The sequence below is a fragment of the Centropristis striata genome, chromosome 5, assembly GCF_030273125.1.
Source record: "Centropristis striata isolate RG_2023a ecotype Rhode Island chromosome 5, C.striata_1.0, whole genome shotgun sequence".
In the NCBI taxonomy this organism is placed as follows: domain Eukaryota; kingdom Metazoa; phylum Chordata; class Actinopteri; order Perciformes; family Serranidae; genus Centropristis; species Centropristis striata.
In genome coordinates, this window is record NC_081521.1 from 39,361,256 (window position 1) to 39,383,790 (window position 22,535).

The window sequence follows — 22,535 nt, forward strand, 5'->3', positions numbered from 1 at the left end:
CTTCCTTATTTCACTTATCACCCTTCATCCTGGGGGTGGATGGCATCAGGATGCAGGAAGTCATGTTTAATGGTTTTTGGGGTTGGAGGATTTTCCAGCGGCCGCTGCTCCCTGGCAAGCTGTTGTGTCACAGATTCCAGGAGGTCCCTGGTGCCCAGTCCTACCTACCCTGCCTGACTCTCCAGGCTCACCCGGATCTCCTGGAGATCCATCACGCCCATCTTTGACAATTCCAGCTACTCCAGGAAGACCTGTGGACAGCGTACAGGTAGTAAGCCAAGTGCAGCGATTGTCTTGTATCGGATTCTTTTTTGAGATTTTGCATCAGATAGTTATACTTAGAGGGACAGTTTTGTTTGATGTCAGAACAAATAGCACAAATTATACCTGAATAGACTTTTCTCACATGAGCGGTGTTTCCAATCACTTGTGAAGCGATTTTAAAGTGAAATGTTGCAAAGAAATGTGAGTGAAGCTGCATTTTTATCAACTGGGTTGGAGTGAATAAACTCGGCTTTATTGAAAATTGTTGTTTCCATCCAACTTTTCTATTGTTACTTCAAATTGCACATAAAAGTAAGTGAATAGAAACACTTCATTTGTGTCAGTAAACCATTCAAGTATGTGTATGTGGCCTGGAACTGGCACACCTACAGCCATTTTGAATCATATAAAGTGCTTGTGTTTGACAATTCAAAATGTCTCTTATAAGGTCTATATGTACAGTATAGTAACTTTAAATCTGGTGTTTTTGAGCTCTGATCAGCTCATGCTCTAATCAGAGTGGACTGTAAGGCCACTTACCTTGATGTCCTTGGTCTCCAGTGGGACCATCAACAGCTTTGCCAATAGTTCCCTTATCACCTTGCTCACCAACATCACCTGTTGTGAAAAAGAAATTTTAGTGCATTACAACTTCACCTGCTTTTACTCCTCTACATTTTAGGATATACACTACCGGTCAAAAGTTTTAGAACACCCCAATTTTTCCAGTTTTTTTTTGAAATTCAAGCAGTTCAAATCAAATGAACAGCTTGAAAGGGTACAAAGGTAAGTGGTGAACTGCCAGAGGTAAATAAAAAAGTAAGGTTTACCAAAACTGAAAAATAATGTACATTTCAGAATTATACAAGTAGGCCTTTTTCAGGGAACAAGAAATGGGTTAACAACTTAACTCTATGGAGTCTTGGGCTATTTTGTCCATTTTTAAATTCTTTTCATGTCTTTGTAAGTCATTTTGTGTCTTTTTTTAGTCCTTTAGTCCATAAAATGTGATTTTGAATCTTTTTTTTACTTTCAAAACACTATCATGCTCAATAAAGAATTTTAAATGTTGCAAATGTGCATTCATTTCAGAGTACATTGAGACATTAAACTGCATCATTTTCAATTAAATTCTGGAAAAGTTGGTGTGTTCTAAAACTTTTGACCAGTAGTGTATGTTAATTTATTCCTCTTATTAATGCAAATTAATAAGCCCAGTTATCATCTATGAGATTTATCCTGTGGTTCTTCGGAGGGGGCTGACCCCCAGGTTGAAAACCACTGGACTAAACTCCCTGACTGTATGTAGAACATTTTAAACTAGCCATGTTTTACACATTGGTGCAGTAGAATGTAATATTTTCATGTACAATAATCTGTCAGTTACAGGGGACATTTTGCTGCAGAACTGGCTTTTACTTTTGATACTTTTAAATACAGGGCTTTTACTTTCAATAGAGTATTTCTGACACTGTTGTATAATTACTTTTTTCAAAAGATAAGGATCTGATTTTGATAATTAGACCATGTCCTTATATAACTCATGAGGCACTAATCGAGTGATTTTTGTGCTCCTACCAATAGATCAAAAGTCCATAATGATGTCAGTTTTCATACCTCTGGAGCCTGGGTCTCCAAGCTCTCCTGGCAGGCCTCTGTACCCTGGTGGTCCACGGGAACCTGGATGCCCAATAGAGCCAGAAACTCCTGGCTTTCCTTGAGGCCCTGCGGGGCCGGGGCGACCCACCATTCCAGGTGCCAGGGGTCTTCGAAGGTTAGCCGCCAGCTGTGCAATTTGGTCTGCGTTAAAGAAAACACAAGAGGGTCAGTAACCCAGTTTATGCTTTTATTCTACACAGGAGTGAATTACAAAAAAAGATGAATCATGAAGTCTCACCATCGATCATTGAGCCACACAGCTCTCTGATGTGCTGCTCACTCACCAGTTTACCCTGAAACACAAGTCAATAAGGCATTTTTAAAGTGTAGGCTCATTCCAGCAGTTCATTAGAAAAGGAAATTTAATATGCGTCAATCAATCAAGCTTTTTATAAATTTAAAAAAACACTCACGGGTACACCTGTCTTTCCTGCAATTCCAGGCAAACCCTGCTCCCCTTGGAAGCCCATTACTCCTTGTTTTCCTGGAGGTCCTCTTGCCCCAAGTTCTCCTTGTGGACCTGTAACGCCCTTAGGCCCCAGTTCACCCCGCTTTCCTGCCTATAATCAACAAGAATTATCCATTAAATAACTCATTACATTTTGCAAAAATGGAAGAAATCAATTTCTTCCAGACTGGAGCTAAAAACATCCACAAGCCTCTGATTTGATCATTGACTAAACACCATCCAAGGAGCAAAGTGGGTCTGTTGAGACAACGCGGGGGTTGATTCATATGGCGTCGTGTTGCTTGATAATTTCTCCAACGAGCACAGCAAACAGTAAATGAGACTACGAGAGTGAGGCTCATCAGTAATGTGTCTCTAATTACATAAATTGTGCTGCAGCTTAATGCAACGCGTCTCTCCCTTGTGGCAGTAGCAGCGAACAGGCCAATAAAGCTAAAGCAGCAATCTATCTCTAATTAATCCTATTAAACCTGGAATGTGAAGCAGAATCATGTGCAATGACTCTGACAAGTGGGCAACAGCTCCGAGCCAGGCTCCATTTTTAATGTTTAGTGAGGGAGCTGACACAGAGGGAGTTTGGAACAAACTTGTGCTGCTAATTACACCCACGCACAACATCTGATCTAACTATGTTTTGTGCTAATATAAGGACTTCTACTGTGTCTGGAAGTGGGTCCATGTAGAGGTATGAGACACAGCAAAAGTGTCAGAGGATTTCAGAGAAGATTTCGCTCACCTCTCCTTTTTGTCCAACTGGTCCAAAATGTCCCTGAAAATAAGGATATTTTATAGTTAAACATAAGTGACATAGCATAAAACAATCAACAATAATAATAATAATAATGCATCAGTTTTATATAGCGCTTTTCAAAATACACAAAGACGCTTTACAAAAAACACAGAGTGAACAAATGTACAATACATACAGTACATACATACATACATACAAACATACAAATATTCAAAAACAACAATACGGTGAATAAGACAGAGGGTGGAAAATGATTTATCAGGTGAACAAATCTGTAAATCATAAATAAGACATAATTAAAACAATAAAATAGATAAGAGGCATTAAAAACATTTAAGATCATAAACTTAATACATTAATCAAAATAGGAACATTTAAACTTAAGTTTAAAGATATCAACACAGCTCTCAGATCCTTGGGCAGCAGAAAAACTAAAAGCTGCCTCACGAAAAGTTTGTGTCCTGCAAACTGGTCGGAGGACTATGTTGCCAAATATCAAGTGTTTTTTCAACAAGTAAAAATAGTTTCCATACGAAAACTGACAGGAAACTGATGTAAATGCAGACAGGAGAAAAATGAAAAGAAAAACCTGATTCAAAAGAAAAAAATCTGGATCGATATGATGATAAATCCAATCTAATTGATCTAATATTATCTTTATTGTTAAAGTGCATTGTATGCAAATTGGCTTACACCTATATTTTGAAATTCTCACTGAGAAATAGAAGATTATTTAACATTTTAAGTCTATGGAAGAGCTCAGTAATAAAATTGTTTCTTTTTGGAAGTTCATATACATGTATCTGTGTTAAATGTCTCATATCAATCGCAGGCTCCTGAATCAAATCAAAATCACACAAGGCAGATTTTGGAATATCAGCAAATATATAGCTGTCAAACACTGAGACACTTCATGTTGGGTTTCCCTTTGATTTCTTTGCTAATTCTACTAGTTCTAAACCAGGGGTGTCAAACTCAAATACACAATGGGCCAAAATGTAAAACTTGAATAAAATCGCGGGCCAACATTGAACAAATAAACCTTTTAATATATACCAAACATGTTTTGCTTTTACATTAAATATGGAACCAGCAACGCTTATAAACATACAATATATAACTAAATAGTGCAGACATGCAAAATCAAATTTCAAATAAAAAACACATCAATGTCATTAATTTATTAAATAAAAATTAAATAAAAATCGTATGCCTCTTTTCTATTTGCATCCTTCTGATTTAAATATCAAAATAAAGTTTTTCAACAGGTTAATACATTTAAAAATAAAATAACAATAATAAATCTAGTATTAGCAGTAAATGCGCCGTATAATACCGGCGGGTCAGCTTTTATAGTACAATAATAATATAATAATTTGGTATTGCCTCGCGGGCCAAATAAAATTACACTACGGGCCAAATTTGGCCCGCGGGCCAGAGTTTGACACCCCTGTTCTAAACCAACCGTATACCTAATTACTGCTGATAATGAAGTCAGTTTCTATGTCATTAATGCTGCGTGTGTTTTGATTCTGATCGAACAGTAAAATTGAAGAAAATACTTACAGGTTCTCCGTTCTCTCCTGGTAAACCATCACTTCCTGCCACACCCTAGACAGTGAACAGAAGATCTGAATTATTTGATTCAATCTTAAAATTCCAGTTGTGTATTTTTTCTTGGTGTGAACAATGGTACCTGACTGAGAAAAGTCTACAATCCCAGATTTCAGATTTGACTTTATTAATCCCACAGTGGGGAAATTTCTTTGTTACAGCCGCAAAGTTTCACACAATTAAGATAAAGATAAAAAATAAACAATCTAAGAAAAGACATATTAACAATATACAAATATACAATAATAATAATAAAAACAGTTTCAGCATCTTAATTGAGAAAGAAACCCCACAGTCACAGAATATTCCAGTTTCCGTTATAAGCCCTGTAAACTGGATGAAGCCTATAAAAAGGCATTAATTAGAGGTCATACTGTATTTAAGCTTCACCAGCTTGAACTTAAAGGTTTACCATATCTCCTTTAGCTCCAGAAGCTCCAAGTGGGCCCTATAGAATTGGAAAAAGGAGAGAAAGAGAGAGAATAAATGAGAGCCATGTAGAGATATTTGTGGAAGGCCGGCTGTGGCAGAAAGAAGGGGGATGAATGGAAGTGAGGTGGGCTGGTTGAGGGGAACCAGGAGCGCTATAAAGACCGGCTTTGTTCTGTCCTTTCTGAACAGGAGGCCTTTTTGTCTTTGAGCTCTCTCCTGGCTGCAGTTTGAGTTTATACCACTAAGATTGAGGTGGGATGACCTGCTTTTAGACATACAGTACCTTGATAGTTCTATATCTCTGCTCTGGCTGTGTTACGCTGTTTAGATTTACTGGTTTCACAATGTTTGGATTTGAAAAAGTGACCTTTAATGTAGATTTTTGGGGGCTTTAAGCTGTTTTTGTGTTTTTACATACGTATTGGAATCTTTACGGTTTACAGTTTTACAAGTTTTACAAGTTTAATCCAAAGCGATGTCAATTTGAGAGTTATTTAATTGAGAATTGAGAATTATTAGTACACAAAACTTATCAACAAATATTTTAAAAGCCAGTAAACATTTTAAATATTTTTTTAAAAGCATACTATGCAGGAATAGTTGCTTACTGTTTATAAACACAACATTCAACTTGGTCCCTTCCCCTTATCTCAACAAAACTAAAAGCTAAATTCACCCTCGTTTTGGAACAAACTGATATCTGATTGGTGTTTCACCTTGCTAAATTTGCATTTTTTCACTATTTTACCATAGCTTTGTGTCCAAAGGGTCACACCCAGAAATGTGTCAAACACATATAGGAAAAGAACAACAACAACAACAACAAAGAAATAGGCAGATAATTTGTTATTATTGTAAGACAGTTGCAGCCCTGTACTGTATCATGGATCACAACGGATGATGTTAAGCCATGGGGCACATTTCATATTTTCAGCCACGTCAAACTTACCCTTTCACCAAACTCCCCACGGATTCCTGTTGGACCTGGAAGACCTGGATCCCCCAAGGCTCCTTTTACCCCCTGCGGTACACACACACACACACACACACACACACACACACACACACACACACAGCCAGTGAGTTAACTGAAAAGTAAAACAAAAAAAACCCCGCTATGACTTGTGATGTCATGCAACTGACCTGGAAGCCTTTCACTCCCTGGGGCCCAGCATTACCCGCTGGTCCGATACCTCCCTGTTGGAAACAGACATTGTCATGTCAGACTAGAGCTTACAATAGTAAGACAAACAGGATATTTATGGAAATTCAGCAGAACTAAGAAATGATGGTTGTGTGAAGCATGATTCATTATGCAGTACAGTGTGCCAGAGAAGTGTGTTAATTCCTATGCTGTTTTATCTCTTTTTTTCCCCTTGCCGCAGGGTCTGATGTGAAAAACAAAGACCCCTCTGTTTATGAATTCCCCCTTTATAAATACCTGCTCTCATCACTGGCCCTTCATTACTAAGTCCACCTTAGCAAGCCACTGAATCAGCTGCAGTAGAATATCATTAACTTCAAGGTGCAGTAGTCTGTATGGTCCTATGCATTGGGTTCTTTTAAGATATTTTTTGATTTTATGTTGTAATTGTTGTTTTCTGGCATTTTTAATTGTATGCATGATTGTATGCAAGTGTATGGTTGTGTATTGTGTGCATGTGTATTGTATATTTTATATTTATTTATGTAAATTATACTTTTATTCAGTTAAGTCAGGATGTATTCAAATATCCATGCTTGTTGTTGTAACAGTGCACTTTAAAGTGTCGTAAACTGAGTCTGAATTCTGTAAATTGGTTAAATTTAACAGGCCATCTGTGCAGCAGAAAGTGTTATAATTTGGCTTGTAAATGGGGCAAAGATTATTTTTAAATGCCCTGTAATAGATGCCTTTGAAGCTTTTCTGACCACATAAGCATTCCAACAATTTGACAGCAGAATCACATTGCTTTTGTTTATAGTGGGAGAATTAACTTACAGCCACTCCTCTGGGTCCTGCTATCCCCCTCTCTCCTGGGATGCCGATGTCACCCTAAAGGAGGAGACCAAACATGGTATGGACAAGTCAGGAAATTTTAGAGTCCAGATGCAACATTTTGGGGTTAAATGACATGTCGGGGGGGGGGGGAGGTCAGGCTGTGACCTCCCCCCCCTCCCCAAATAAAGCCCATCAGATACATACAGGAATACCTGGCTCTCCAGAGGGTCCTGTCTCCCCAGTTTTTCCTGGATCACCCTGGTGTAAAAAAAAAAGTGAGTAGATAAAACATATCCTTCATGGTACTAATCCCAGCTTTAAATTTAGATTCAGTTTTTATTTAGTTGTAATACGTACAACTCCTCCTTTAGACCCCTTTGCACCAGCCTTTCCTTGTAGACCCTGGAACAAAAAACAACAAAGTGAGTATTACAATAAAACTGTTACTTCCACCAGAGAATCACAGTTATGAAGGATATAAGTAACAACGTTCATTATCAATCAGATATGAAACACCCAAATCTATTTAAAAATACTCACAGGAAGTCCATTTGGTCCTTTCTCACCAACTACCCCATGGCGTCCAGCATCACCCTGTCAACACAGACCAAATTCAGACTGTGACATCAGCTTTGCTCACACAATCTCTATATGTAGACCCACAGCTAATTTTAGCCACAAGCATGCAAAAGGAAAAGCTGCAACTTACCTTCTCGCCGTCTAATCCTGGTGTGCCGTCTTTGCCATCTCTGCCAGGAATACCCTGAAGAAAACATCAAATATGATCCCCTGTCTCCAACTTGTTATAACAATGCTGCAGTGCTGCCCTTACCTAGTTCTAAAGAATATGATAATATCACACCTATTGAAGCTTTGTTACATTGGCTACTTTTAATCAATTTTAATCTGGTTTGGTAACTCCTTTTATCTCCAGGTGGCTCTCCCCTTATGAAGGAACACACTGGCTGAGATCCTGAGGTAAAACTCTCCTTTTTGTTTCAAAGTCATGGCTTAAAAACGAAAGGTAACTGTGATGTGATATGTGCCGAGTTGATCGAACATGCTGAATCAATGGCCCAATTTTAAATAATCAAAACACATTCATATAAAGCTGCTTTAAATTCTTGATTCAGATGCCTCTATATTTCTTTAAGGTATTTATTTTTTTCTGTTAAATTCACTTTCATTTACATTTACATTTAGTCATTTAGAAGACGCTTTTATCCAAAGCGACTTACAGGAAGAGTAAAAGCAAACAATCAAGGTATAGTGCAATAAGAGCTATTAGTGCATCAATAAGTGCTAGTGACAATTCTTTGAGGAGTAGAATTATGGTGTGGAGCTAGGAGAGAAGATGCTCTCTGAAGAGATGGGTCTTCAGGAGTTTTTTAAAGGTAGGTAGGTACTTTCACATTGATATTTGTAATTGTTAAAATGTAAAATCAGATATGCACTTACAGGCTCCCCTTTGGGTCCAGCTCCTCCAGGACCTCCTTTGGGACCAATTTTACCCTGTTGAAAGACACATTAGGGTGTCATTGATACACCTTATACATACTTATGAAACTAATAGTTACAAATCAGAGTCTTTTACTGACAATTTCTCCTTTGGGTCCTCTGAATCCCTGTGGTCCTTTTTCTCCTGCATCACCCTGGAGACATCAGATGAAACAAACACAGCTATTCATTGATGGGACCAGCCGTCTATTCAAGCTGTAAACTACGACCAAACACTTTTTTCACTTAAAGAGTGATTTAAACAAGAAGAGACTCACTGTCTTTCCAATGATGCCGGCAATGCCATGTTTGCCCCTGAAACCAGACAGGCCCTAGAGACAAGGTCGAATGAAAAACACTGTTAAGTACACATATTAAATTACAGCATTGTGAGTGATAAGAAGCTCAACAGGGAATGAGTGGTTATGTTCTAAAAGTTGCTTACTCTGTCTCCTACAGATCCCATTGGGCCTTGTAATCCCCTGAGACCACGTGGGCCCTGAAACACAGCACCAGAGCATTGTGAAGGCACTTCAAAGCATGTTTTTTAATATGCTGTACTAAATATTCCAAAGGAGGGAAGTTACAGGTAGGTAACAATTGAAAAGTAACATGTTTTTTTTTAATTGTATTTATGTAACTCACCTGCAGACCCACAGTGCCAGGAAATCCTGGTGGTCCAGGTGGACCAGAGTCACCCTAGGCAACAAATCACAAAATTACAAAAAGTAAAAAAACAACAATATTTTGCACATAGTATGTTAATTCTGTTCTTATTCAACATCATTACCTTATATCTCATCAAATCAGCCAAAATATCCTGTATTTCCATTTAATGCTACTTTATACTTCTTCATCATTACATCTCAGAGGCAAATATTGTATTTTTTTACTCCACCACATTTGTCTGACTACTTTAGTTATTTCTACATAAACTTTAAAAAAAAAAAAGTTTTTAAATGCATCATAATACATTGAAGACAGGGCTGTTTATTCTGTTTATTCTGAGCTCTTGAGTTTTGGGAGATAGGTGGTTCTCACCAGATACTACAATAACATTTGGTGATCTTTCTATAATATGATGCATTCAACTAACCAACACTATATAGTGTAGTTAAATTAGCACAACTTTAAACAATGCAACATACACATTAATGCAGCAGTAACATTAATTAAAAAAATCATATGTAATAGTAAAAGACAGAGAACATTTTACTGCACAATGAGTACTTTTATTTTCATACATTTTACTGATACTTACACTTACTTACACTACTCAAGTAAGGTTTGAATGCAGGACCTTTACTTGTATTGGAGTATTTTCACAGTGAGGTATTTCTACTTACTTAAAAGATCTTCCAACACTTAAAACATCTGTCACATAAACTCACCTTCTCTCCATTTTTTCCAAGCTCTCCCTTGTCTCCTTTATGCCCTGTGTGACCCTACATGAGCAGAGATACACAGAACTGAATACACAATGACCGTGCATGACAACATTTATTGTAAAGGTACACAGTGAGTTTATATATATACACTACTGGTCAAAAGTTTTAGAACACACCAACTTTTCCAGAATTTAATTGAAAATGATGCAGTTTAATGTCTCAGTGTACTCTGAAATTAATGCACATTTGCAACATTTAAAATTCTTTATTGAGCATGATAGTGTTTTGAAAGTAAAAAAAAGATTCAAAATCACATTTTATGTTGGACTAAAGAACTAAAAAAAGACACAAAATGACCAAAAAAAGACACAAAATGACCAAAAAAGACACAAAATGACTAAAAAAAGACACAAAATGACCAAAAAAAGACACAAAATGACTTACAAAGACATGAAAATAATTCAAAAATGGACAAAATAGCCCAAGACTCCATAGAGTTAAGTTGTTAACCCATTTCTTGTTCCCTGAAAAAGGCCTACTTGTATAATTCTGAAATGTACATTATTTTTCAGTTTTGGTTAAGCTTACCTTTTTTTATTTACCTCTGGCAGTTCACCACTTACCTTTGTACCCTTTCAAGCTGTTCATTTGACTTGAACTGCTTGAATTTCAATAAAAAACTGGAAAAATTGGGGTGTTCTAAAACTTTTGACCAGTAGTGTATATATGGATATATATATATTGGTATATTGAACAGCATATAATTCAAAACAAATCAAACAGGAAACATGAGAAAAAGTGTATTTACCTTGAATCCTGGCATCCCAGAGGGACCAGAGGGACCAGAGGGGCAGATAGCAGGACACTGCAGAGGACAGAGACGACACACTCAGAACTCTAACTCACTGTGTGCAGGAGGCGTGTCTTCAGTTTACTGTCAGTATGCTGCTCTTCTAGGTGCATGGTTAAAAACTTACCAGAAGGTCACCGCTCAGGTCATGAAGAGTGCCAGGAAGACCCTGACAGAATAAGAGATGACAACACACGTTAAGTGACCTTTTAGAAATATAAATACAACCCTGCATTTACAAATCCACAGACATTCAACAACAGATCCACTGGGTGGCAGTAGAAAAATAGTCTATGAATATAATGCACCATCAGTTATCAAGTATATAATAAACTGTACTTACTGGTGGTCCATCAGGGCCAGGAGGTCCAGGAAGTCCTGCAAGACCCTCAGCACCCTGAACAGATAGATAGCACCGAGATTAGAAGCATCATCAGCACCTTAGTTTAAAATACATGAAAATGTTTTTTTTCTGATTTTATTACTGCTAAGGGGCTTTTGGGATTTTGCTCTGCTGCACAAAGTTCATGTGGTGGGAACTGCCTGGTGGTAGCAGCCGCTATTAAAAAACGATTTGCTTTTTTGGGGAACGCGCTTGCAGGCAGATGGTTGTCAGGGCGGTTGCTGTGTAGCAGTGTAGAAGCAGCATTAGAGTCGATCTGCAACATCACAGCTAAGTGAAGACATCTGATCACAGTTATTACAATCAGCTGGACATCCTAAGGGAAGACTAACACTTAAAGTCCTTCTCCACTATGATAATGATGATGATGATGAAAAAAAGTGTCCTGCCCGTCATCTGGACCTTCATCATGCTGAAGGCTTGACACTGAACAGCTGTTTTCAAATTCATCTGTTGAAGCAGGAAATACTGGTAACACTTTACAATAACCATCATTTATAGATGGTAAACAGATAGTTTATTAATGTTTAATCATCATTTATAAATCATATACAGGCCATTTAGAATGGTAAATACATAATTTATTAATGATTAACTAACTACATCATTTATAAATGACAAATAGATGGTATATTAATGTAAGTTTATAGTTACTTTTACATTAACAAACATTTAAATTATAATGGATTTGTTTATTTATAGTTTTAGTTGCACTGATTATAACATTTTAACACCATATTAAGTATGTTAATGAAATGAAATTATTAATATACCTTTAAGAAATTGGTTGAAAACATTTCAAGATTAAATTTGTAGAGCACTTTGTAAATGGTAAATAATTGGTTTATAAACCATCTATAAACATCACTTAGATGGTTATTGTAAAGCGTTACCGAAATACTTTAAACAGATGCATTTATATCATTTTGTTGTTGTTAAGCACAGCCTCTATTTACTTCAATTCATCAATGATTTTCTCTATTTTTAGATTCTTTGTCCACCATGGAGGCATGTGGGAAAAAAAACCTTTTCCTGATCTTAAATGGTCATTTTGGGGGTTCTTTTAAAGGAATACTTCACCTCCAAAATGGCCACATACACTGAGAACGAACATTGAATAATCCAAATAAAGTGTGGCCCAGTAGAAACATTAGGCCAGTCCACATACTGAAGTGTCCTCCCTCTCCAGTAGTTATTCTTATCCTGCTGTTGCTGCTACGTTATATAAAAATTTAGGGCAATGTTGTGCTGGTTGATTCCAGCAGAGCTGTGAGTTTTTAAAAAAACAGCTGGATCTCAATCAATATCAGATTTACTGTTTTTACTGCAGAGGCTTGTGTATGAATTTTGCTGGCACTCCCCTAATCCCCTGATAAATTAAGTTTTCTGTGGCCAACTGGGATTGAATCAAAGATGTAATAAAAAAAGATAATAATTATTTGACTCTCTCATTGAATCAGTGGATATGGCTCCGACATGAGGATAACAGGAAGTCTAATTGGAGAGATCCGACAGATACTCACCGCTGGACCCTGGGGTCCAACCCCGCCTGGCAACCCGTTAGTTCCAGGTAAGCCCTACAAACAAAAGATGTCAGGGTACATGTGTATATTTAGCCCATTATAAGGCCAAAAATATTGTGTAAAAATGTAAAAGCACACTTTCCCAGGATGCAAACAAATAATATAGATATGTAAAGATTATACAAATACACCACATCGTCCATTTTTGTGCACATAAGAATGATATAAAAAGACAGTGCTGTGTACTCACTGCAGCTCCTGGTCTCCCTCTGCCCTACGGAAGACACAGGAAGGCAAATTAAGTCACAAACACCAAGGGGATGATTAGATTTACTCACAACATGATGTATTACTGCATTAAATCTGCTTTGAAAGTTTGTCCCAGGTCGTTGCTGTGAGGTGGATACGCACTTTTGCAGTCCAGTTATATCAGCGCAAACTGTCCTCCAAGTGATCCTGTGACAATATGTGACACGGCCACTTTCAGAAGTGTTCTCATTACCTTTATGTTAGCTGAGGGCTGCCTTAGTCTGATTAGAGCTGAGCTACAGCCCGGACTTTACAGGAGCAGAATCACAGAACTTGATTCTCTGAGCATGAAGTTATCCATTACAGTCGGAAAATGAGTAACTGCTTTTGGTCCAGTGATTGGTGAAGGGATAAGACGGTCCATGTTATGATGGTTTTGTAGGATAAATCCATAGATGAATCCACATTGAAATGTAACCTAAGTACACAGGTGAAATATCAGATCATGGGAAAGGAAAACTTCTTGGACGAAAGTCAGCATAGCGCATCCTGAGTGGATGCTCTGGTTGATACGATAACATTAGAATAAGAACATAATCTCCCAAGTGTACTCACATATCAAATGATTGTCATAACAGGAAAGTACAGGACATTAAAACCTTAGTTACAAAGAAACAATGACACATGATGTTACAGAGACAAGCAGTTATATTATTAATTTAATTATCTTGTTGGGGAAAAGATTTATTTTTAAAGCTGTCAATGCAGATTCTTTGAATATTAATCAATTTAGGATGCTTATTAAACATTATTTTGTTTTGGAAGGTTATATTGCTAATAGGAATGGTGATGTTGGACGGTATTTGGAAAGGTGGAAAAGATTTATTGAAGGGGAAGGCTGGCATTTAATTTAACTTAACCCTTTTTTTAATTTTTCTTAGGTTATCAAGTTTACTGATATACTGTGTGTTTTATGTGGTAATTATGTTTGATGTATGTTTGTGTCTTGTTTTAGTTTTTATGTGTTAAGGTTCTTGTTTATCATTGTGGTTTTATTTATTTATTTGGGTTGGTTTTGTGATTTTGTTGTTGTTGTGTTTTTTGTTTTGTTCTTGTTTTTCTCTGTTTGTTCATTGGTGATTTGTGTTGTGTTTTGTCTAAATTAATAATAAATAAGAAAAAAGAAACAATGACGCACGAACTGAAGTGAAATTAGCTGGTCAGAGGCGTTGTCCCTCAGAGTTGTTCTGAACCTTGGATGTGATGTTGTTTCTAATATCTGCCAATTAAATCCCGCACAAGGCTGTCATTCCAATTCATCTGGTCGTCAAGTGTTTTTCTTTAAAGATTTTCTACGACAGTTTCACATTGGAGGACAAGAGGAACGACTGCTGTGTACCTCTGTGTGATATTTCTTAGGTGTTACATAGTATGTGGGCTACTTACAGGAGATCCAGGTGGCCCAGCAGGTCCAGCGTCACCCTGTAGATAAGCAAGGCAACATACCACAATCAGCATCTCAGACATAATCAAAAAAGAAACCTTGAGACATACGTATGAATGCTTTGAACATAATGCTTATTCATTTGTGCTCTTTTTCATAGCTAGCTGAAATTTGGGCTTAATTAAAAAAAATCATGCATGCACAGTAAGGAATAGAAATGTCCCATTTTATTATAGTAGATAGAGCCAATGTTTTTTTTATATTATTATTCAGATTATATTAGCAGATTCAAATTTGTTCTGTATGTTTTTAGCCTACTAATAGGGCCCATTCAGCAGCTATTTCTAGTTATTGTTGGGGTGGTTACAATAAGGCTTAGTGTATTAATTTGTGTGTGTTGCTTGAGGCAATTGGCAGTCACATTCCTGCTACGCAAGAGGAGGAAAGAAGTGTTGGTGCTACATATGACTTTATCTGAAATTCTAGAAATATCTATAGGTATATAAATATATAAATAGGTTACAAACTGAATCTGTAGGTAACAGGACAAGATTTTGGTATCTGAAGCATTCTGATTTTCTTTTGACCGAGTAGTAGAATTAAACTATCATGTCTGTCTGGTTACATGCAGGTAAATAATCCTTAAAGAGTAAAAGAGGTGATTGGCTGAAATGCAGTCTGAGAACATATTAGCCATCATCTGATGTCAATTTGGCTTTTGTTTTAACCCATTGAAGCCTGGAAAGCATTTACGTTGTTTTGTAGTATTTGTATAAGCTCTCAAATACTTTTTGAATTTCATTTCTATCTGCTACAGAGGCTGAAAAATCTATAATTTAGTAGAAGCGTTGACACTTCTGTTGAATTTCCAGAAAAACTTCAGGTTTTAGGGGCTTATTTTAAAATCGCCCAGAGGTTTTACAGGAAGTTTTAGGCGTCAATGGGTTAATCTGCATCCTTATGCAGAGAAACAATCCGGTTTGTACATGTTGCCTCTCAACTCTCAGCTCCATTGTTGCATATCAAGTTGCTAATCAGACTGTAAAAAATGACTGGCACACAGAGGAAGTCTTGGCCCGGATATCCATTATCCTGATTGGCCGTTGCCCCAAGAGGCTAAATTGTTGTCAAACGATGGGTTCCAAGATTGATTACAAGGCAATCCGTGTTGAAATTAGACTTCAAATGTGGTCTTTGGCAAATCAATGAACCAAAAATAATAAATCAATTAATCAAAAGAGAGAGAATCTGATTTGCTGTCATTTAGACAAGACTTTTTTTTTCTGCTGTAGGTCCTAAGACAAATGCTTCATCATTAAAGTTGCAGAGAGGATATAATGTTCAGATCTTAGCAATCATTGTGATCAATTACAATGATTATTTATACTTCTTTTTCTCTCAAAATCACTGACTCTAATTGCATATGTAATTTAATTATCTGCACAATCCCCCAAAAAACAATTAATATACTTGGTATTATTACCTGTGGAACACAACAAGTATTTTTGGTCTGAGAAACTTGTTCCATGTATGTCTTCTATCCTTCACTAACTTCACTTTGTTTACAGGTTTCATCCATTATTCTGTCAGTAAAAAACAAACAAACAAAACTACAAACTAGCTCCAGTCCTGCTTCTTTTCCTTTGTGAGCCCCCCATGATCATTTCTCCTCCTCCTTCTCTAAGGCTTTGTTTAACTCCCTCACAGCTGTATTTGTGTTGTCTGAGAGCTGAGACTAAAAGAAAACAAACGTAACGCAGCAATGTTAATTATTCACTGCATTCCTCAGCATGTAAACTTGACAACAGAGTACAGTGGCACACAAATAATAGCATAAGAACAGATGTGAGGTAGCTGAAAGTTACCTGTAAATACAACAACACTAAATATGTACTGTGTCGAATCATCACATTGCCGCACACCAGCTTTAACTCTCTCTAACTCCAGTTTGATCCTCTTTGTTCGACTCTTCAGCACTATGAATCAGCCATGACAGTGTAGTAATCTAAGTAATTAGGGACACTGGTTGATCCAGGCTTCCTCATTAGGTTAGCTAATTAGTTGAATTGCCAGGGGTGGGGCGGGTTATCTGTACAGAGAATATGCAGCCTTACAGTGGAGATACTTTATTCTTTTATATCTTATACTTAATGTGGAAACCAAAAGTTCTGTTTACATTTGATGTTGCAGTGCAGATGTACATGCTGTAATTCTGCTTTCTCTTGTGTCTTTCACAGGATAATACCTGCTTCCCCTCAGCATTGGAGCAACAGATCATCACCCTCCACACTCACAGGTTAGTGGGAAACAGTGTGCATTCCAGGCCGGATTAGGGAAGCAGCAAGAAATAAATCCGATTCTGATCCCTCATTAAAAATATTCCCACCAAGGGGGTGAGCCGGCTAGACAAATCCATGCTGACAGAGGAAACACGGGCCTTCCTTGTCCCTGTTAGACCCTCCAAAAGATCTTCATAGAACAGAAATCAATCAACATGCAGCGTTCCTGCAAACATCTGCGTCTTACTAATGGCTGGGTTTAACTGGTTAATTAATGGAGGGCAGTTTGATGCAGATAAGCTCATAAAATCCAATTGGGTGCATCTTTAAGCGTATCCTCAACACCCCAGAGAGATCAAAAGACACACTTACTGCTTCCCCTGCGGGGCCATCCTTCCCAGCAGGACCATCAGGACCTGTCAAACCCTGAAGAGAAAACACACCGTCATTGCCTCGTGCTCATGTTATTCACACATCAATCAACAATCTTTTCTCTTTCATAGCAGAGACTAAATTCTATTTGATTCCTGACAAAAGGTAGTGTGTTCATGTTCGTATAAAAGTTGTCTGTGTGTTTATTGGACACTTACATCCACCCCTGGAAGTCCTGGCAGGCCTGGTTTTCCTGCTACCCCTGGTATTCCTGCTTTCCCTTTGGGACCCTACACAGACAAAAATGATTTATTTAGCACAAATATTCACATCAAAAAGACTTTCAGTTATGCAGATGAGTTCTGTCTCAGTATCAGGGTTTTATTAATATGTTAATTAGAGGTGCACATTAGAAGGTCCGTTGCAGGTGGTGGAGCAGGGAGATTAATCTACATGTACAGTACTGCCCACGCTGCAGTGAAGACTTGTACCAATTTAATTATGGTTTAGTGACTGTAGCTCTTTTTCTAAGTCAAGAGGAGGGTTCGAAAAAGAAACATAAATAGCACCGGGGATGGCCTTTTTTTTTTTTTTACAAAGTGAAACATCCATCACAACCCAGTCATTTTAATACAGACTTGATTTGTTGGAAAACTTACTGCTTTCCCTGGCAGTCCAGCAGGTCCAGGTTTGCCCTGTTAATAAGAAAGAAAAAATAAGTAATATAACCTGACAAAATGTTGTACAAAACATTTTATTATTTGTTGTAAACTCCCACACAGGCCCACATACTTCCAGTGATAGCAGACAGAGTTCAAGACTCTTTTTATTCAATAATTGAATAACTTAGTGCTATAGCAACAACAGAGATATTGAAGTAGCTGAAGTAGTGAGCGTCTGTTCAACTTCAGAATATAGGATATGCTTTTGAGCTTCTGCAGAGACCGGGGGAAGAACAAACACTACTAAACTGAGCCACTGCTGATGGTCACATGATGAAAGCTGGGGTTTGGTTTGTACAGGGGGGCTGAAGGTGCGGGGAGGAGGTGTGAGGTGAAACTCTAGATGGTCTCACAGGGTTGGGGAATGTATGAATGGGCCCTCTGTGTGCCTACATTTTTACTGGAGTCCCAAAAATAATCACAACTAAAGATTTCCTGACATGCATTTGCAACATTTACAATGTTTTTGCATTCAATAGGTTGACAGGAATCTTACACATAAATATAAAGGATAAAAAAGGGGTTTTCCTTTCTGATCTGCTTCCTCATAATCCAATTTCCTCATATAACTTGTGCAAATAAAGTCTTATCCCACCCCTTTTTTCAACCATAATATAATATCCTAAATACCAGCAAACCCCCTTAAACAGTAAGAAGTCTGGTAGCTTAAATTTCAGTGCATTGTCTTTGTATTGTCCACATTTATTGACAAGATATGATGAAAGTCCTCAAGATATCAAACTGACTGACATTATACTATGTAAGTTAACATGACCAAATAAAGAAGAAGCCAAGATATTCACAGTATGAATATAATGTAACTATTGAAGGGTTTAACATGAATATTTTTTCAGTACCTTTTTACTCACAGAACTCCATTTAGTAGACCCACGTTCAAACCCTGCCTACCTGACATTATGATTTCATAGTGGTAGGAGGGGCTTTGGGAGGAGTCAGTGTGATAAAAACTAACATCTAGAAAGATTTCAGCCACATTTATGCACAAAGAAAACACTTTCTACCTAAGGTAACCGAGTAGGAGTTTGATTTTTAAAACACAACATTAAAAAGATGTGAAGGCACTGAGCTCACCACTGAACAAACTATCGCTACAAAACTGTGACACATATTTAAAAATATTTGAATTTTTTATAATCTTGATCGTCAACTTAATGCCCCCATTTTTCTTACAAGACGAGGAACATAAATCAGTTAATTACTTACAAAGAAGAACACTCGATCAAATGTGGTGCTAACATTTTTTGAGGGTGGGTTGAATCTAAAATAGGTAAAAATTAGAAGACACATTAGTTTTAAAGTAAAAAGAAGCTGTTGGTCAACTCACATCAGTGCCATCTTTTCCTGCATCCCCTGGAGGTCCTGGTGGTCCAGCAGATCCTCTGGGGCCTGGCCTCTGTTACAAAAAATGTATTAAAATTCGGCATTTCTCCCTGAGTGATATTATGCATCTTCTTTCCCCTCTGACACCAAAAAATACTGTATACATGAGTAGGTGGAGGTTTAATTTGAACTGAATAAAATAGAAAGTGAGATATTAAAATTTTGGAATCAACAGTAAGTAAATCAATGATAAAATTAGTTTAATTTTACGAAAATTAAATAATCTAATGTAAATTAAATTATTTTAAAGATGTAACTGCACATAAATTAAATTCAGCTGCAACTCCTGAAAGCCTTGATGCAAATAGCGGTGCGTAAAGCTTTCAATCTCCCCTTTTGCACAAGAGGAAGGCTAAATTATATATTTTATGAAAATACAAATAAATCAGTAATTCAAAGGTCACCTAAAGAAAATAAACTTATTTCACTGAGGACTTTTCAAATGAGCTCCTGCCCCAGGGAGCCCGGGTGAACAGAGGTGGCATTGTGCGCTGTGGCACTGATCTCCAGTCTGTGCATTCCACAGGTTCAGGGGAAAACATAACCCCAACTTCACCAAATAGTGTGAAAGGTACAGCCACCTGCACACAATTAGGCTCCTATGGGCGAGTAAAAATAGGCCTACAGAGACACAATACCACTAACATCCAGTCAATGATAATTGGAAAAGAAGAGTAAAGAGCACTTGAGTGTAAAAAAAAAAAAGTAAAAGGTTTCAAGGTGGAGAGCATGCAGGTCAGGGATGAAGCAGCTGATCTGATCTGACTGTCATCATCATCACAAGGCACAGCCTTTAGATGGACCCGCAGGTGACATTAACTTTTTGCAATAGCTATCAGCAGAAACACATCACCATAAAGGCTGAATAAAAGCAGGGATGCAGCACTTGATCACCCTTACCTGGGCTGAGGATGATGTCAAAAGCTGGCACAGTAAGAGCACCCAAAGCGCAGAGAACACCGCCATGGCTGCTCCGTTCGCCCTCACAAACCAGAGTTTATACGGAAAAGGTCAAATCCCCGGTTCCCGGTCCTCTCTCACTCCCCCCCAGCGTCCGCAGCAACGGAGCCTTTCTTCACCGCACGGCACAGAGCTCCCAAATGGCTTTCTCTTTGCTTCCAGATAAACCCGAGCCTCCAGCCGAAGGGGCTGAACTCAATGTGGAGCAGTGCGCGCAGGGGTGAGGGGGGTGAGGAGGAGTGAGGGAGGGAGGCAGCAGGCACAGGCGAAACAATTTCGGACATCAAGAAAGTGGGCTGAGCTAAAAACGTTGCAAAAATATGTGGGGGCTCGTGCTTTCACCAGTAAGAAACTGACCTTAACCCTTGTGTGGTGTTCGGGTCTGTGGGACCCGTTTTCATTTTTTATTAAAAGAAAAATGATACAATTAATTAATTTTTCAAACTGAGACTCACTGACTTTGGCTCATTTTCTGGGAAGAACATATATCAGAATACATATTTAATGACCACACACCAGTGGTGGAATGTAACTAAGTACATTTACTCAAGTACTGTACTTAAGTACAATTTTTAGATATTTGTACTTTACTTGAGTATTTCCATTTTATGTTACTTTATACTTCTACTTCACTACATTTTGAGGCAAATATTGTACTTTTTACTCCACTATATTTAGCTGACAGCTTTAGTTACTTTTCAGTTCAAGATTTAACATAAAAACATAATTAATATGAAATGTTTGCTAACATGTTTACATATTTTAAATTGAACATCATAAGAGTATATTAAGTAGTAAAAATTAGCCCTACCTTGAGAAAATTAAAGCGGTCCGTACATAAATGCATAAAAAATAATAACCCACCAATATATTTTTAGAATATATAAAACAATCCAAGTGGGTCCATTCTGCATAAAAAGTACTTTTACTTTTGATACTTTAAGTACATTTTGATGCTGATACTTTTGTACTTTTACTTCAGTAAGTTTTGAATGCAGGACTTTTACTTGTAGTGGAGTAATTTCACAGTGTTGTATCAGTACTTTTACTTAAGTAAGGGATCTGAATACTTTTTCCACCACTGCCACACACCATACACCCCCCCTACACATTTCTATTACATGTATGATGTCCAGGTCCACTGGGCTAATAGAAGTGTGGAAATTGATGTTCAGTCTGTCTTGACTGATATGTTTACTCTGTGTTCATGTGTTCAGCTTGTGTTGTGCATCATCTGTTCAGTATTTTAACATAAAAGTGTTTGATTGTGAGGCATTAAAAGCCACAAAATGCAACGGGTCCATCAGACCCACAAACACTGGCTGAGTAACAACAATATGAACATCACACAAGGGTTAAACACAAATGTTCCATGTCTGCAGAGTAAAAAAGTTCTTCTTCCGATAGATAGTAGCTTATTACACCTCCATAAAGTTTACCAATTGGAAGAGATGCATTCAAAAAATGTATTAATCAAAACTAAATCAACAGAGGTCAAGACATCTGAAGCTGAATCAGTCATGCTCCAAAAATACAAAATCCTACATTTCCCATAATGCAACTAAACAGAAATTCTTTCTTAGATCCCCCTGTCAAGTGCCCAGTGCAGATTATTTTCTCCATCAATGGACAGTTTGCTCTATAGAATATCAAAAAACACTGAAATAAATGAATGAAAATCCCAATTCTAATTTCCTTAAACCCAAGGTGATGTCTAATAACGAGTCCAAAACCTGAAGATAGTCATTTTTATTATCACATAAGACTAAAAGAACAGCTGCTTTAACAAATTAATGTCCCGTATTTGTGCTTGAAATATTTAACTCCATTATCAAAATGATTGCAGATTAACTTTCTGTTGCTCAACTAATTACTCTGATCGCATCAACAGAAAATCTAATATTTTGATAATCACATAATTGTTCAAGTCAAAAGAAAATGTTATCAGCCTCTCAAAGATAGAGATGGTTTCCTCTGTTTTGTATCATATTATTCTGAATATGTCAGGAATGACAAAGCAAGACATTTAAAGACGTCACCTTGAACTTTGGAAAGTGGGATGAACATTTCTCGCTATTTGACATTTTATATTGAAAAGGATTAAGCAAGAATAAGCAGATTAATCACTAATGAAAACAATTGTGCATTTTTAGCCCTATTCAACCAAACAGAAAGCACAAAAAAGGAGCAGCCTTCATTATTTTGAGACTTTAAAAAGCCCTGAAGAGATTTTAAAAGGCCTACATTTGCTTCCTTTGCCATAAAGGAATCTGAGCA

The 22,535-nt window shown here is 37.4% G+C and overlaps 1 protein-coding gene across 1 annotated transcript; it reads right to left on the reverse strand.

The window, feature by feature from the left end:
• Positions 1-66: 66 nt before the first annotated feature.
• On the reverse strand, positions 67-20,487 carry col9a3 (collagen, type IX, alpha 3). The gene is made up of 32 exons (XM_059333975.1): positions 20,199-20,487; positions 19,243-19,311; positions 17,835-17,870; positions 17,394-17,465; positions 17,176-17,229; positions 14,527-14,562; positions 13,082-13,105; positions 12,832-12,885; positions 11,249-11,302; positions 11,033-11,074; positions 10,864-10,920; positions 10,059-10,112; positions 9,313-9,366; positions 9,113-9,166; positions 8,946-8,999; positions 8,769-8,822; positions 8,629-8,682; positions 7,880-7,933; positions 7,711-7,764; positions 7,528-7,572; positions 7,375-7,428; positions 7,171-7,224; positions 6,333-6,386; positions 6,139-6,210; positions 5,170-5,205; positions 4,710-4,754; positions 3,129-3,161; positions 2,337-2,483; positions 2,162-2,216; positions 1,882-2,064; positions 805-882; positions 67-251 (listed from the first exon to the last, which is right to left on the reverse strand). Exons 1-32 carry the CDS (start codon positions 20,262-20,264, stop codon positions 67-69), a joined length of 2,037 nt encoding a protein of 678 aa, XP_059189958.1. The 5' UTR covers positions 20,265-20,487.
• Between the last annotated feature and the right edge of the window lie 2,048 nt (positions 20,488-22,535).